Raw genomic sequence first — 17,452 nt, 5'->3', positions numbered from 1 at the left:
GATGAGGTGGCGGTGGAGAGGATTCAGAGGCAAGCGACTAAGATGGTGAGTGGCCTGCGGAATGTTCCCTATGAGGCTAGATTGAGGGTTTGTGGATTGCAGAAGTTGGCTGATATGAGAAAAAGAGGAGATATGATAGAAACATTTAGGTTGCTTAAAGAGTTTTATAGGATTGATGGAGGAGATAATGTTTCAGCACTTGGCTAGAGAGACCAGAATAACAAGGGGGTCATCCCTGGAAGTTGAATAAAGGTGTGGTTAGTAGGGGTGTGAAGACTAGATTTTTTGCTTGGACAGTTGTGAATGAGTAGAATGGGTTGTCATTCAATTGTGAGTGCTTTGTTTGTTAATGGGTTCAAGGAGAGGTATGACAGATTGTGTGGATAAATTGGGTCTCCTGCAATGAATCTTTGGACTCCATGGAGGTGCATGTATAATAATAATATAGTTATAATTCTTAAACAGCAATTAAAATGGTTTGGATACCTCCAGAGATATCCAGAGAATGTCCTTTCAAAGATTACCAAATATTGTCTTGAGTGGAATCACTGGAATATGATCCAGTCCAGCTGCCTTTCTACATTTCAGATTTCTAATGACTTTTTTCTACTTCAAGTACTGATATATAATTTTCTCCTAATTGCATTTCTCTTGAATAGTGTCTATCACTCTTCTGTCACTGCTTGTTTTATTCAACAATTTTTTTCAAAATAATTACTCCATATATCCAGAATATAGATTATAAAGGTAAGGTTAAAAACTGAAGATAAAGATCTTTGGTTTTTACCTTACCTTTATAATGTACAATTCCTTTTACAGTAGTTTTCTTTTCTTCATTTTTAGGCATTTTCAACAGCATAAGGAATATCATAATACCATCATGATATTTATCTTCTAAAGTTTTCACAAAGTCTTACATCAGGGAACCAGCTGATTAACTTGCCAGGAATTTTTAATATTTCTTCTTCTTTTCCAGGATGTGTCTTTAACTTCTTGAGTTCACCAAAAGGTTTTGATTTTTCTATCCTTGCAAAAAACTTCACCACATCTCCCTTGCCAAACTTAATGATATTACATTAGTTGGGTTACTTATCAGATACAGTTAACTTCATTGTACTACTCTGTCAAGTAGTTTATCTAAATAAAGTCAGAAGAACAGGATGCAGAAGGACACTTCTAATGTTCTGCAGATCAGTTAGTATCAATGAACCCCTTTTGCCTGAATCTAGCTTGCTCTAATGGAAGTTTTTCTTAGCCTCTTCTCTAGTATGCTTGCATAAATCTTACATGGAACACTCAGTAAGGAAATTCTTCTGTAATTCTCACATCCAATTTTATTTCCATGAGTTTAAATTCCATCTATGGTGTGAAGATTATCTTTATATGGAGTTTTCAACTAAACTAGTCAGAAGAACACATGAAATAAAGGAATCTAGTGTCTCTTTCATGTGCATGACCAACCTATAAAGTTTACTGCTGCATACTACTACCTCTAAATTTGATTTTTCCAAAGAAAAACTGAAAGCAAAACCAATATGAATAGATCTGTAGATTTAAAAATGAACCCCCCCCTCCCCAAATCTTACAAATACAGTTTCATAGTAATAGTAGTTCATTTGCAGCATGCCTTTGATCCAACTACAAATGCACTGAAACTGTTGTTTTCTTCTTATCCTCCTCCTCTTTTATTCTATCTCTGTCTGTTCTCTGCAACAGTCTTTCTTGGGAAGTGTTCCCTAACACCTACAACCTCCAGCTTTTCAAGAAAAATGCTAACAGGCTCATTATTTTCCAGCCCTCAACTACATCTACACATGGCAGTAATATGCCAGAAGTTTTTTTGCCTCTCATGTTTGGGATTTATATTAAAAAAAAATGCCCTTAAAATCCACACTTACTCTTCCAAAGTGAAATCAAACTGCCTGGTTGGCTTCTTTTTTTTTCAACATACATTCATCATTTCACTTTATTACTTTATCCAAGTTTCTTTCTGAATTAATGATAGCAGATAAATAGCTTATATGCTCAGATATCAATGCACAAACATTAAATGGATAACAATTATACTTATTTGATAATTTAAACATCAGCCATATAGTTTGAAGTGTTATCTGCAGAGAAAAGACCATTGGGAAAGTAAACAGAATTACATGATAATTCTGGTGGATACACGTACTTTTTGAGTAAGATCATCACTGAGATGACAAGTACTTCAGCAACTTACTTGATGGGACAGTGAAAGCAGAGAATTGGAGTGATTCATGTATTATATATGACACTTGACAAGAAATAATATTCTTGTTTCAGCTTTATTTTACCCAAGTGGGTGCAAGCAATAAAAGTTTGAATGCAAGATATCTTCATAACAAGCCACTAGTATAATAAGAGCAGCTGTCTTCACTAAAAACTGCTCTAAGTATCCCATAATGCATAACACATTTCCCAGGAAGTGTCTATTACAGTGTCATATTTGTAGATGTACAAATTAAAGTCAAGAAGGAAAACAATTTTTCTGTGAGATTAGCAGGAAGACTGCAGATTTGAGGAAAGTAAAGAAAAAAGTTCAGTTAGTAAAGTGGTGTGGTAGAAGGCAGAAAATGAAACAAATAAAACAGACCAAGGAAATTTTGAGTCCAAGAACTAAAATCTAAAATCATATTTTCCAACAAGTGTGCAATAAAAAGAAGCATACTAGAAATGACTTAAAACAAACAAACAACAACAACAAAAAAATTCTACCTGGTCTCTCTTGTCTATATCTGATATCATCAAAATATATTTAAAATATTACAGTTCTATAATAAAATTGTTATTATGTTAATGTAGAAAATATGCTTACTGCATTGAACGAAGATCCCAGCTCTGAACAGTTGTGTCTATTGCTGTAGCAACTAAATTACAATTCTGATGAGGATTCCAATGCACAGAAGTAAATTTTGACTTTCCTTTCATTTCTGCACTGGCGGAACCTATCAACTAGGATTACAGAAAATAAACTTCTTCATTATTTATTAAAATGATATCGACAAAATCAGAATTATAGTAGTAAATAAAAAAATAATATTAATTACAGGCTACTCACTCTGGTATTAATGTGTATAGCTCAAATATCAGCTATAAGCTAAAATCAGCTAACGGCTTTTTGTTTCCGCATAGAGAGTAGGCGAAACCGTTTTAGCCCTATCTAACTTTTGGAGACCGAGTGGGCAGTTCAAGGCCCAAGGCTATCACTAATTAATCGGTACACAGTGAAAAAGACGGTTAACAAGTGCTAACATCTTGGTCTCTAACAGAATATTTTTTAATGTCTGAAAATAGTGTGGGTTTGACGGCCAATTTTCTTGAGTTTACACGACAAAAAACCCAAGTTTCCAGGAGAAAAAAATTCGCTTGCCAATGCCAGTGATCGACTAACTCGGGAACCAGTCAAGAAAAGGCTTAGAAAATGTTCCTCTAGTCGGCGACTAGATTTGAACCCAAGTCTTTCGTCTTGCGGTCAAGCACCATAGACTGCAAACGGCACTTCTACTGAGCTACACAGGCTCTTAGCTCAAATATATATAGCTTAAATCATAAAAGTTTCCAAATCTGTTGTTCTGAACTATAACCATTTCACCATTCTAATGTTTTTCCTCCCTGAATCACTGAGCATTTTCTCGATTCTCCTATTTTTGTGCGGGTAACGAGCTCTTGCTTACTATCAACGAAATATCCGTCACCATTCTGATAGAAGTGTTAACTTGAATGTGTTACTGACTTCACAGGAATTCAGCAAAAAGAGTAATTGTTAACAAGGTCAGAGAATAGCTTGGTGAAAGGCTTCAGATATCCAAAAGCAGTTTAAATCTTATGTATGAAATATTATTAAGTCAAATTAAGGCTACACGAGGATGCAGGAAGAAGAAATACTGCAAAAGAGAAGGATGGCTTCAGATATGGATACAATTTTATGAATCAGAGAGCTCTATACTCAAAAGAACTTATGGAATGCATAAAAAATCATCTTGATAATATGGATCTCAAACACAAAATGCAATAGAAGAGAAAAATAGATTTTCTTTTTAATGCACAAAATGCAATGAAAAAGAAAACCAATGGAGTTCTATTATATTCTCCAGTTTACTTGTATTATATAAATATAAAGGATGAGGTTGGACTAAGTTTTTCATAAGAATAAAGATTCTTTCACTCCATTCCCCCCACTTTTCAAAGCCAACCTATTGAATGCATGCACTTAATATACATCCCATTTTATATTAAGTACACATACCTACCCTGAATTAAAAACCTTTATACAGATGTATGTAAATGTCACTTATGCAGAATATATGCAAAATACTTGGTTGCCCACATTTTCTAGGCAACTATTTAAGAATGCTGCTGGTCAGTAATTCTCAATAGTGTAGATCCCAAGGAAATAAACAAAGGATCTTTCAGTGTTCAATAAAGGGCTTATTGTGGACCTGTCTAGCTGAAGCCATCAGTTCTGAAAACAGTAGAGCTGACTGGTTTCTCAAAAGGTGACATATCCTGGGTCTTTAATTAGCAGAAAAATAACCCATGTTGCTGGTCTAAGAGGAGTAACTGTGGTCTTAAGACAGTCTGTCAGGAACGAATTTGCAACTGAAGGCTTGTACGGACAAACCGAACTTCCTGTATGCAGCAATTGACCAAAGCATTTAATGAAGGCTGTTCCCAACCCATATCTCACCAAACTGCGCACAGGGAATTATTATTATTATTATTATTATTGTTCCGGGAAACTCCAAGGATTCAACAGACTCATCGAGGGAGGCCCTAACATCATGTCTGGAACAACTATTCAACATTCACACAGTATCTATCATATCTTGCCTTGAACTCATTCACGGTCGTAGCACCCACAACAGACTCTGGAAGCTTATTCCACTCATTCACCACTCTCCAAGTAAAAAACCTAGCTCTAACACCCTTGTCAACCACGCTCTTGCCCAGCTTCCATGCATGGCCCCTAGTCCTCCCACCATCAGTCATATTTTCAAAAATATCTTCTGGATCAATCTTATAAAAACCCTTCAGTAATTTGAATGTCTCAATCATATCACCCCTCCTTCGCCTATCGTCCAATTTCTGCAACCCACAAATCCTCAACCTATTCTCATAAGGTTCATTCCACAGACCTGCTATCATCTTGGTCACTCGTCTCTGGACCCTCTCCACTCCACTCCACAGAAACCCTGGTGCCCATAACTGGGCACAGAAGTCCAGATGGGGTCTTATTAAGGCTCGATACAGAGGAACAACAACTTGCTTCTCTCTGCATGTTAAAGTATTTTTCATAAGCCAAGTGATTTGGTGAGCTGTTTTAGTTACTTTTGCAATGTGCCCCCTAAACTTCAACTCCCTATCCACCAGCACTCCCAAATCCCTGGCCTCATCAATCTCCTGGAGTACGGTTCCACCTATGCGATATACTGCTGCTATTCTTATCACCCCAAAGTGCATAACCTTACACTTTGCCACATTAAATTGACATCCATTTTTCCTAGCCCAGTCCTCCAAACTATCCAAATCATCCTGTAAAATTTTGACATCCTGTGCACTCACAATTGCTCTACCCAACTTTGCATCATCAGCAAACAAGTGAACACTTCCTCTCAAATCCTTTCCAATATCATTGATGAACAAATTGAAAAGCAGTGGTCCAAGAACAGAGCCCTGCGGCACTCCACTTCGTTACACTAGCACTTCTGCATCTACGTCTTTTTGACTCCACTCCTGAATAAACCACTCTCTGGTATCTCTCCTTCAACCACCCTCCTATCCATCTTACCAACCCTATATCTATCCCCATCTGCTCCAGTTTACTGATTAGGGTTCCATGTGGTATCCTGTCAAAGGCCTTGGCAAGGTCCAGTAGTATCACTGTAAACCCATTACCCCTATCCAGTTCAGCTGTCACTGTGTTATAAAACGTGAGCAAGTTACTGAGGCATGATCTACCCTTCACAAAACCATGTTGTCCCCCATACAATATCCCGTTTTCATCTATCCAATCCTGTATTCTTTTTTTGACTAATTTCTCTAAGACCTTGACAATGATTCCTGATATGCTAATCGGTCGGTAATTTACAACAGCGGTCTTGGAACCACCTTTATGCAGTGGAACTATTTTCCCCTCCTTCCACCCACTCGGGACTAACCCAGACCCGAGACTCAAATTAAACAAAATGGTCAAGGGTACTGACAATTCATTAGCTGCTTCTCGTACTACACGAGCTGGTATACCATCCAACCCCACAGATGTATTGACATTGAGGTTATGCAATAGACTACTCACCTCCACTTCATTCACCACAATTCCCGTATAATCTACTGGTTTATTCATTTCTGCAATGTCACCACCTGGATGATATATTCTTGCAAAGTGCTCACTCAGTAACTCAGCTATCTCAACTGATTCAGTTACCTCCCTACCATCGGCATTCTTTAAAATCATTCTGCCATGTACATTTTTCCTTTTACTTGCTACATATCTAAAAAACTGTTTAGGATTCTCTTTAGCCCGCATGGCCAATGTTCTTTCGTAATCGTTTTTTGCTTTTCTTATCACACTCGTCACCCTTCTGGCCTGCGCTTTATACTGTTCATGTGCCTGCCGGTCACCTTTCTCCTTAAATTCCCTCCATAATTGTTTCTTTTTTTGCAGCTCAAGCTTAATGGTGTTATTCATCCATTTAACCCCTACTTGATTTATTATTCGGACTCTAGGTATACAGTCAGCCATTGCTTCATGCAAGCACTTCTTAACCACCTCCCATGCACTATCAACTTCTAGTCCTTGCAGTTGTACATGCCATGGCACTGAGCCAATCAAACTCCTAAGCTTGTCATACTTTCCAGCCCGATAATTCCACATGTACCCTGTCTTAATTGAAAATTCTACACCTTTAGCCACCTCCCAAGTCAAGACCCTATGATCACTCTCACCGATTGGTGGCAATGTGGTCATATTTGTTACAGCCAAATCCTCAGATGTAATTACTAGGTCAAGCACTCTCTGACCCCTAGTATTTTCCATTACATGCTGTCGCAGATAGTTATCCCTTAATAACCGCATCAAATCCAATTCCTTCCTCCCGTGTGTCCTTTCCTCACTCCAATCAATGCGACCATAGTTGAAATCTCCCATAATAATCACCCTCCTTCCACTCATTTCTTCTATTTGCTTGTGCATACTGTCACCACCATCTTTTCCATCACCTGGTCTATAGCAGCACCTAATTGTATATTTAGTTCTGCTAGCCACAATCTCACACCAAATGGCCTCAAATGTGCTCTTTTCTCTATCCTGCAATTCAACTTCTGTTCTCCTTGGCTGTAGCTCATCAGCTATCATCAACAATACTCCTCCCCCCATTTTATTCTCTCTGTCATTCCTGAACACACTATACCCATCACATTCAATCCCACTAGCTATATCATCTACAGTCAGCCATGTTTCACTAATACCAATAACCTGTGGTCTGGAAGTGCCAACCATGGCCAAAAACTCTTCCTTCTTGTTCCTAATACTCCTAGTATTAGTGTACATGAATTTAAGACCCCCATTAGCCCCAACCCTACCTTGATGCCTTATTAACTATCCCACTCTGGTTTGTTGTCCTTATTTGCTCTAGCATATTATATTCATTCTTACATTCAACTGCCTCCCTAAGGACTGTATATCTACTCCCCCCCCTTAACGAATCTAGTTTCCCTGAATTTGCACATCCACTACATTCAGCAACACTTTCTCAAGTCTTCTTACACCATAACCATTCAAATGCAAGCCATCCATCTTATATAGATCCTTTCGCCCATCAAACTCACTCCACACGTCCACAAATTCCACACCACTCGTCATACATAACCCACGCATAAAGTCATTCGCAATTATGGCCCTCCTTTTAAACATTTCACTGTCATACCGTGGCAAAAGACTAATCATTCTAACTCTCTCACTCTTTTCTTTTGCTACCTCAAACAATTCATTCAGGTCCTCTATCATTTCCATTTTATCTCCTTTCAAATCATTCGTGCCTGCCACAACAATCATTTCTTTCACACTTTCCTTTTGCTCTCTAATAGACTCAGTTACATCCTTTATGGTCGCACCAGGTTGGTACGATTTTGTCAAATCCTCTACTAACACACCTCGTACTAACGAGTCTCCATACAGCACACTCTATCCTTCATTTTGTTCATGTTCACATTCATACGCCTATTTTTCCTGTCATACCTTTTATTATTGGTTGGTTCATTCAGTCGACTTTTGTTCATGCACTCTAGCTGCTGTTTTGCCCTTTCTATCGCACCATTCAACAACGCGATCTCATTCAATGCATCTATCTCATTTTTTTATTCTCTGAGAAACCATTAATACTATCATTCACACTCTCATAATTCTCATGCATAACCTTGCCGTTTCTTGTCATATCGCTATTTTCTTCATTCTGAAGGTTGACAAAAATATCACACTCACGATCCGAAATACACTTCAATTCCTCATTCTCCCTACATTTTCTACACACATTAAATCCTTTATTATCATCTATCCACACTCCGACTGCACTCCATAAAGCGTACATTTCACAGCTAGTACACTGACTCATTTCTTTTATACTATTGTTCTTTGATAACGATGGCGAACCATCATTACTGGCCGCCATTTTCCTTCGTACAGGTGCCATAATTATTGCAACGTATTTTATCAAATAATAAGTTATACACACCAAAAACACACAAACAGACGCACTAAAATACGCAAGGCAAACAAAACTACGCAATGTTAACTAATTTTATCAACGATAACTGAAAATAATACTTATCTTATCAGGAGCTTGCACGAACACTACACAATTGAAGAGAATCAGTAATGGCAGTTACATACCTATACAGAAACTACTGATTTCTGTGAAGTTTCTAATTAAGTGGCTGGTATGTGTACATATATTCAATGTATTAAAATAAGTCTATTTTTAATTGCTAACTTTTTATCTATTTTATTTCCTATAACAACATAATCTACTGCCGTAGCAACTAAGTTATAATTTTTCAGGAAGCTTTAGATTTGAATCCCAATAACGATGCAAGCAACATTTCTAAAAGCTTTTCAATTGAAGGCAAGTTTGTTGGTCTTGTACTACAATATAATAAAGATTGGCAAGGTTTACTCTCTCTCCTGGAAACTCAGGTTTTGCCTCTTGTAAAACAAATAAATAAATTAGCCAAAGAATATACACATCAGCAGACTAATTTACTTGGCTATTACATACAGCTAAGTCACATATAGAAAGGAAGGTAAGAGAAGTAGAAAATTACAGGTCAATCAGTATCTCAGGGGTGGTGATTTAAGGTATTGAAGAAATTAGTGAAAAACAGAATTCATGACTGGGTGGATAGGAATATGATACTCTATAAGGGAAAATATGGTTTTGTGAAGGGTAGGTCTTGCCTTAGTAATTTGCTTACTTTTTTATAGTCAAGTGACAAAGGAGTTGGATAAAGGAAATGGCTACTCAGTGATACTGCTAGACTTTGCAAAAGCATTTGACAAGATTCCACATAGAACTCTATTGCATAAATTGGAGCAAATGAGGATGGCTATGAATCTGGTGATTGGATTAATGGTGGGTGATGGACAGATATCAATGAATGGTTTATGGAAGGGGTTTAGTCCAGGAGAAGCCAAGTGACCAGTGGTGTACCACAGGGTGGCTCAGTACTTGGTCCTCTATTGTTTCATTTCTTATCAATGACATAGGAATTAATTTGATAGGAAATTTCAATTGTTTGCTGATGATTCTAAACTGGGAAGAGCAATGGTAAACAAATGTAATGCAGATATCCTGCAGGAAGACTTAAACAGATTAGCAGTGTGGACAAAAGTAAATGGCTGCTAGAAGGGAAGAGATCACAAGCTGTGTACTATATTAATGGAACTCAACTGCAGAAAACTTATGAGGCCAGGCACTTGGATTGTGGACAGGAAGTTGAAAGTTTAGAGGGTATATTGTGAAGGTAATGAAAACAGCACATCAGATTATGTGGCTGTTGAAGAACACACTAATAAACAGGGATAGAGAGGTTATTGTTGTTTTAAGGATACTTGCGACATAAGACTGAATGATATAATCACGTAATCACAAGAAAGATATTTATTTAACCAAATATTTCGGTCTGGAAATAGCAGACCATCGTCGGTGGTATTACAAGAACAGTTTAAAAAATATACAAGCTAGAATACTAACAATAGATCGTTGAAATTAGAACATGCCGCGTGATGTTATATCACTAAGTATGAAACAAAATATTTTGAAGTAGAAACATGATTGAATTTGCTATAAAAAAAAAAAAAAAAAAAAAAAAAAAAAAAAAAAGTGACCAGTGGTGTACCACAGGGTGGCTCAGTACTTGGTCCTCTATTGTTTCATTTCTTATCAATGACATAGCAAATTCAATCATGTTTCTACTTCAAAATATTTCGTTTCATACTTAGTGATATAACTGCTGCATCATCCCAACCTGAATCGTAATGACTGCATATCTATATCAAAAATCTGGGAAAGCCTAATCAAGATTACTCATTAATTTTTTTTTTTTTTTTTTTTTTTTTTTTTTTTTTTTTTTTTTTATAGCAAATTCAATCATGTTTCTACTTCAAAATATTTCGTTTCATACTTAGTGATATAACATCACGCGGCATGTTCTAATTTCAACGATCTATTGTTAGTATTCTAGCTTGTATATTTTTTAAACTGTTCTTGTAATACCACCGACGATGGTCTGCTATTTCCAGACCGAAATATTTGGTTAAATAAATATCTTTCTTGTGATTACGTGATTATATCATTCAGTCTTATGTCGCAAGTATCCTTAAAACAACAAATTCTTATCCTTCACGGGGAAAATGCTACCAAAATAACTGGTAAATTAGGAAAACTTTCAGTTATACAAGGTAGGTTACGAGCAAAGATTAATTTCTTAAAAAAGTGCCGCGACAACAAGATTATTCCCAATTTCGCTAAGATTAAAGAAACAATAAAATCTCCTGGAGCTCATAATATTTACCGGAACACAAGTTTATCTCTAATCCGTAATCAACTTAAAGCTGCTAAACGTGATCTTGCTATTCACAGTCATCAGACTTCTGATTTACGCACCTATATATCCACAAATTTGGATCCACATCTTTCTCACATAGTTCTAAATGTAGCTAAACGTTCTACTCAACGTGCTTATAATAAACTAAGTCAACATCTTAACCGTAAATATGAGGCTCTTTCGTCTAAACAATCCAAGCCATTCATAACTCCAGATAATTGGATTGTAAATATATCCGGACGTCCTTTGACTAAAAGCGAAACCCTCATCCTTTCAAAAGGACATGATTTTTCTATTGTTCCAAATAAAATACCATATCTAGATTTCCTAGTTAACATTGAAAGGAATCTTAATCATCTAACCAGCGATAAAGCTAATGCTCTTCGCCTAGAAGTCGCTTCTTCTCTACTTAAGGCTAAACTTCCTCCTTCTAACATATCTCCTTCTGAAATGAAATCCTTACAGTCCTTGAGAAAAAATAATCACCTCATTATCACTAAAGCTGACAAAGGAAAAGCAACAGTAGTTATGGACTCAGTAAATTACAGAAGAAAACTTTCTCTTTTGCTTCGAGATCGCTCCACATATCAAGAAATTGATTATAATCCAACCAACAGACAACTAAAGAAATTAAATTCTCTCCTTGATGAAGTCATCAGTTTGGATAAAGACACAATTGAAAGACTTAAAACTCATTTTGCAAGACCTCCTAGATTTTATGGCCTTCCAAAAATCCATAAGATTGACTATCCTCTTCGTCCAATAGTAGATTGCATTGATTCTCCTACTTACCGTATAGCCAAATATCTAGCTAAATTACTGAAATCTTACATTGGCAACTCCAGTTCGTTTTTAAAAAACTCCTCACATTTCTTAGAAAAATTAAAAGATGTCTCATTACAACCTACAGATCTTATGGTTAGTTTTGATATAGAATCTTTATACACCAATGTACCTCTTAAAGAAACTTTAAAACTACTTGCTGACATCTTTCCTCAAGATATTATAAAACTATTCGATTTCGTTATACATTCTGGTTATTTCATATGTCAAAACAAATTTTATAGCCAAGTAGAAGGAACAGCCATGGGAAGTCCTCTTTCTCCAGCTTTAGCCAACTTTTATTTAGAACATTTAGAAAAAGTCCTCTTCACATCTAGTTTCCCTCTACCATCTTTTTGGGTAAGATATATAGATGACATATTTGCTATTTGGCCTCACAGTAAAAACACTTTATCTTCCTTTTTAAACTGTATTAATTCCTTACATCATCGCATAAAGTTTACTATGGAATTAGAAGAAAACAACCAGTTATCTTTTTTAGACGTTCTCCTCATCCGATCATCTTCAAATATTCTTACAACTACAGTATACAGGAAACCAACATTCACAGGTCGTTATATTCTGAAAGAATCAGCCCATCATCCATGTCATAAAACAGGAATTATAAAATGTCTCATCAAAAGAGCCAAAACTAATTGTTCTACTTTTGATTATCTACAGAAAGAACTTTCTACTATCCAGCAACACATGAAACTCAATGGCTTTTCTGAAAAAAGTATTCAACGTCTTCTTACATCTTATAATCCTCCACAAAACAACAAAGATTCAATACGTCGAGTACCTATTCCTTATATCTCCGGTATTTCAGAACCTATCGCAAGAATTTTGAAGAAATATGATTTAACAGCTACGTATTCTCCTATTAACAAATTGTCTTCTCATTTTCCTTCTCCTAAAGACAAACGCTCAACTTTATCTCTTCCTGGAGTTTATCAAATTCCTTGCAACTGTGATCTCTCTTACTTTGGACAGACTGGACGTTCTCTTGAAAAAAGAATCCAAGAACATCAATCATCCATTCTTCACAATAAACCTGAAAAGTCTGGTTTGGCTCAACACGGGATTGAAACTGACCACAGCATCCTTTGGTCCAAAACGCGCCTCTTACATAGATCCCGTTATAGGTTCGAACGTTTGTTCAAGGAAAGCGTGGAGGCCTTGCTGCATCATCCCAACCTGAATCGTAATGACTGCATATCTATATCAAAAATCTGGGAAAGCCTAATCAAGATTACTCATTAATTTTTTTTTTTTTTTTTTTTTTTTTTTTTTTTTTTTTTTTTATAGCAAATTCAATCATGTTTCTACTTCAAAATATTTCGTTTCATACTTAGTGATATAACATCACGCGGCATGTTCTAATTTCAACGATCTATTGTTAGTATTCTAGCTTGTATATTTTTTAAACTGTTCTTGTAATACCACCGACGATGGTCTGCTATTTCCAGACCGAAATATTTGGTTAAATAAATATCTTTCTTGTGATTACGTGATTATATCATTCAGAGAGGTTATTGTTCCCATATATAAGGCCATATAAAACATTCCGTGGGGATGAGGAAGTTGTGGAGAGGATTCAGAGACGAGTGACAAACATTGTGGCAGGTCTATGGAATGCTCCCTATGAGAATAGATTGATGGTCTGTAGGCTTCAAAAATTAGTTAATAGATGAAAAAGAGGGGACATGATAGAAGCATTTAAGTTATTAAAGGGGTTTTATAAGATTGACACTGAAGACATTTTTCAGCACATGGCAAAAAAAAAGTGAGAGAACATGGGATCGCCAGTGGAAGTTGTATAAGAGTATGGTTAGCAAGGATGTTATAGGACTAGATTCTTTACTTGGAGGGTGGAATTGGTTGCCAGAGGTGGCTGTGAGTGCTTCATCAATGAATGAGTTTAAGGAAAGGTATGATAGGTATTGTGTGAATAATGGATCCCCCACGATGAGTCATGAGTCTTCTGGCTCAATTGAGATATTCGTATTATTAATAGTACGATTGATGTAATAAAGGTCTTGAGTTTTCTTAATTTTAGGCACATTAATTCATGTTGAACTGTATATGCATTTACACACTGATATATTTTAAACTGAGTTCATTTGAGTCACCAAATCATTTCCAACACAGCACATACTGCTTCTTTGTTGGCTGCAGATGATACTTGAAACTTGTTTCAAGTAGATTTCTTTTCAAAGGAAAAATGGTCTTGTTCTCCATAAACATGCCGTGAAGAAAATGATTGTTTTCCATCACCATTTTCAGGGACTAATTAATGATGATAAGGGAGAATACTATAAAAAACAAAATAATAAAATAGCTCCTTGTAGATTCATAATTGATAAAATTAAGTGAAGTCTTGATCTTGATTATTAAATTCCTTACCTATTCAGATCACAGTAAAACTATTCCTATCCCTTATATTTAAGGAACATCAGAAAGGATACATAAAGTTCTACACAAATATTATCTTTGTAGCGCTAGCAACCTTAATCTCCTTTCTTAAGGATCAGATTCATCCTCTTGCATATCCTAGAGTGTATAACGTTTCTTGTGCCTGCAACTTAGCCTACTTTGAATTGGTAGATTTGCCAGCCTGGTTGGCCAAGTGGTTAGCATATTCGCTCTCAAGCCAAAAGGCTGAGGGTTCGAATACCGCCATGGGCATGGATGTTTGTGATTGTCTGTGAAAACACTAGTGGTGGGCAGTAGATGGTGATGGTGTAGTTGCTGTTTATTGTGGGTAGTGGAGACAGAGCTGTAGAGTTGGTGCCCTCCCTTGATGTGTCTTTGGACTTCCTAGAGGTGTCATGTAATAATAGTAATAATAATAGATTTGTTAACATCTACCTTGAAGAACATAAAACTATATCTGCAATCACCTGTATGACAAGTTAGGACTGGTAGAACATGCTCTAGACATCAGAATGAGTCTAGACATCTAGACTCATTCCTTCATGCAGAATTAAATGTAAAAAGACAAACTGTGCTGCACAGAAGTCATTATAGATCTGAGAGGCTATTTTTAGAATCAATATCAGCTATGAAGCACCCCCCCCCCTCCCAAACCTCAACATACACAGCTGTATTAATTTGCCAAAGATCGGAAGACTGTCATTCAAAGAACATTTAGCCTGATTGATTTCTGAATTAACTTTGTTTTTATCTGGCCCCTAGAGGGCAATTTGTTAGGACAGTAGTTCCTTTTCAGTTACAATTTGAACCATCTCTACAACTATCTAATTAAGGGCTGTGTGCTTATCACATTCATAATTTGTGCTCTGAAGATGGTGGGGTTGGAAATCCAACAAAATATTAGTAAGTCAATAAATTAATTATTTTCCTCGTAGTGTGTTGCTTATACCATGAAGCCTATTATGAATAACAACCAACACCTATACTCTACATGTTTACGATAGTGAAAGTAGATAATATTTCATTAGTGCAACTGCATTTTCCAGCAGGATGGCACACCACCACATTTTCAACTAACCATTTAAAAATTTGTAAACAAAATTTTCTCAAACTAGTATATCAGATACGGAGGGACTGCAGAGTAACATCAAGGGCACCCAGATCTCCTCTTGACCATTTTCCTCTGGAGCTGAAAAGTCACTGGCATATGCACATTGGCCATCTGTCCAGAAGTCAATGTACATACACCAGTACAACCATTTTCTTCTTCCTTTTGTATATTAATTAATACACAAAAGAAAGAAGAAAGTAACATGAACATGGAATAATTTCATTGCAGCATACTGAAGAGTGCTCAGGCATCTTGCAATACCTACATACAAAAAATGTTACTAACAATTTGAACAACTATTCTCGTTTGCCTATGTGGCAAGGATTATTGACTCTGTATAGATAACTTGTGGGAAACTTTCTTTCTGATTAGAAACCTTTATCATTAGAAAGGTTGAGAAAATGCTCCAGGTAATATAAGAGCAGGACCTCACAGGAGAAACTGCTGATTTATTTTCATTTCATAAAATTTCTTACCATGCTCAAAGTGAAAACATATTCTTATAACTCCAATAAATAAATAAAATAAAAATATGTATATATGCTTTACAAAAAGTTCATACCTTAGCCTCAACACCACTCATGTTTAAATCCCATAGCAACAGATGATTGTCTGCAAGACCAGCAAGACGACATCCTTCAGCAGGTTCCCATATAATACTGAAATTAATTAATTTGTTATCGAACAGTAAGAGCCCCAATTCAGATAACTAATATGCTTAATGATTATAAACAAATAAAAAATATATATTAAAAAAAAAAGGAAACTTATGCAAGTCATTTATAGATGTAGACCTAACAAGAAGTAACTTAACATGTTTACTAATGATATCAAGTAAAATATTCATCATCAAAATATGAACTGCGGTCTGAGAAGAGGAGATAGGTTTAAGGATTAGGGAATTCTGATGGATGTTTATTTTTCCCCATTTATTATTACCATTATTGTATAGGAATCTCCATGGAGCCTAAATACACATTGCAGGAGACCCATACTATCCACCCAATATCTGTAGTACCTTTTCTCAAAGGCATTTGCAGACATGACAGATGGAGAACTCATTTCACTCATTCACCACTCTAAGCAAAAAATCTAGTCCTACCAAAAAATCCAGTCTTACTCAATTTTCAGGGATTACCCATTGTTCTGTCCCCTCTAGCCATGCACTAAACATTTTTCTTTGAATCAATCACATAAAATCCTGGTAATTAAATTTTCTATTATTATCTCCTCTTTTCTACCTATCAGCCAACTTCTGCAATCCACAAACCCTTCAACCTACTACTGTAAGAGGACCATCATGATCACTGTCACGTGCCTCTAGAGCCTCTACACTACTTTCTCCTTCACAAGAGCCCAGGTGAGACTGTATGCACAGCAATCCAAATGTTGTAGCAAAACCTTATAAAAGGGAATGATAACTGATAACTTATTTATTTCTGCATGTTAGCGTGTTCTTCAGTAACCAAGTAATCATATGAGCTGCCATCATCACTTCTGCAGTATGCCCTTTGAACTTTAACTCCTTATTCACCAACACTCCCAAATCCCTAGCTTCATCAATTTACTGCAATACACCTCCATGAATGTAGTACACAGCTTATGAGCTTTCATCCCAAAATGCATAACTTTACACTTTTCTACATTAAACTGGCACATGTTATTGTTTGTCCATACTGATAGCCTATTTAAATCATCCTACAAGCTCTCTATATTGCCTTCATTAAATATTATCCCAATTTGCATTACCAACAAACAACTAAATATCTCCCTTCAAGTCTTTTCCTATATCATTTATGCACAAAGTATGTTCCAAGCACTCTTAGTCCTATAGTATACTACTGGTCATCACCTGCTTTCTCCTTAAGTCTGTGCCTCCATATACCATTCTTTGTTATCTGTCCATTAGTTTCCTTTGTATTCATATCACCAGCTTTATATCATATCTGCTCCAATTTG

At 36.2% G+C, this 17,452-nt stretch overlaps 1 protein-coding gene across 2 annotated transcripts in view; it reads right to left on the bottom strand.

Moving 5' to 3' along the window:
* Positions 1–17,452, bottom strand: part of LOC150098556 (EARP-interacting protein homolog) — a 74,773-nt gene that overhangs the window by 20,888 nt on the left and 36,433 nt on the right. For both annotated transcript variants that reach the window (XM_090404964.1, XM_090404963.1), the window contains exons 6-7: positions 16,056–16,152; positions 2,840–2,976 (exon numbers count right to left, since the gene is read on the bottom strand). In XM_090404964.1, coding sequence (XP_090261090.1) covers positions 2,840–2,976; positions 16,056–16,152 — 234 coding nt within the window. The remainder of the gene's footprint in view (positions 1–2,839; positions 2,977–16,055; positions 16,153–17,452) is intronic.

Source organism: Typopeltis vanoorti, chromosome 15, assembly GCF_054136105.1.
Source record: "Typopeltis vanoorti isolate ZY-2024b chromosome 15, IOZ_Tvanoo_1.0, whole genome shotgun sequence".
Taxonomy (NCBI): Eukaryota; Metazoa; Arthropoda; class Arachnida; order Uropygi; family Thelyphonidae; genus Typopeltis; species Typopeltis vanoorti.
The sequence above is the reverse complement of the archived record's forward strand: the minus strand, read 5'-3'. Positions and strand labels throughout refer to the sequence as shown.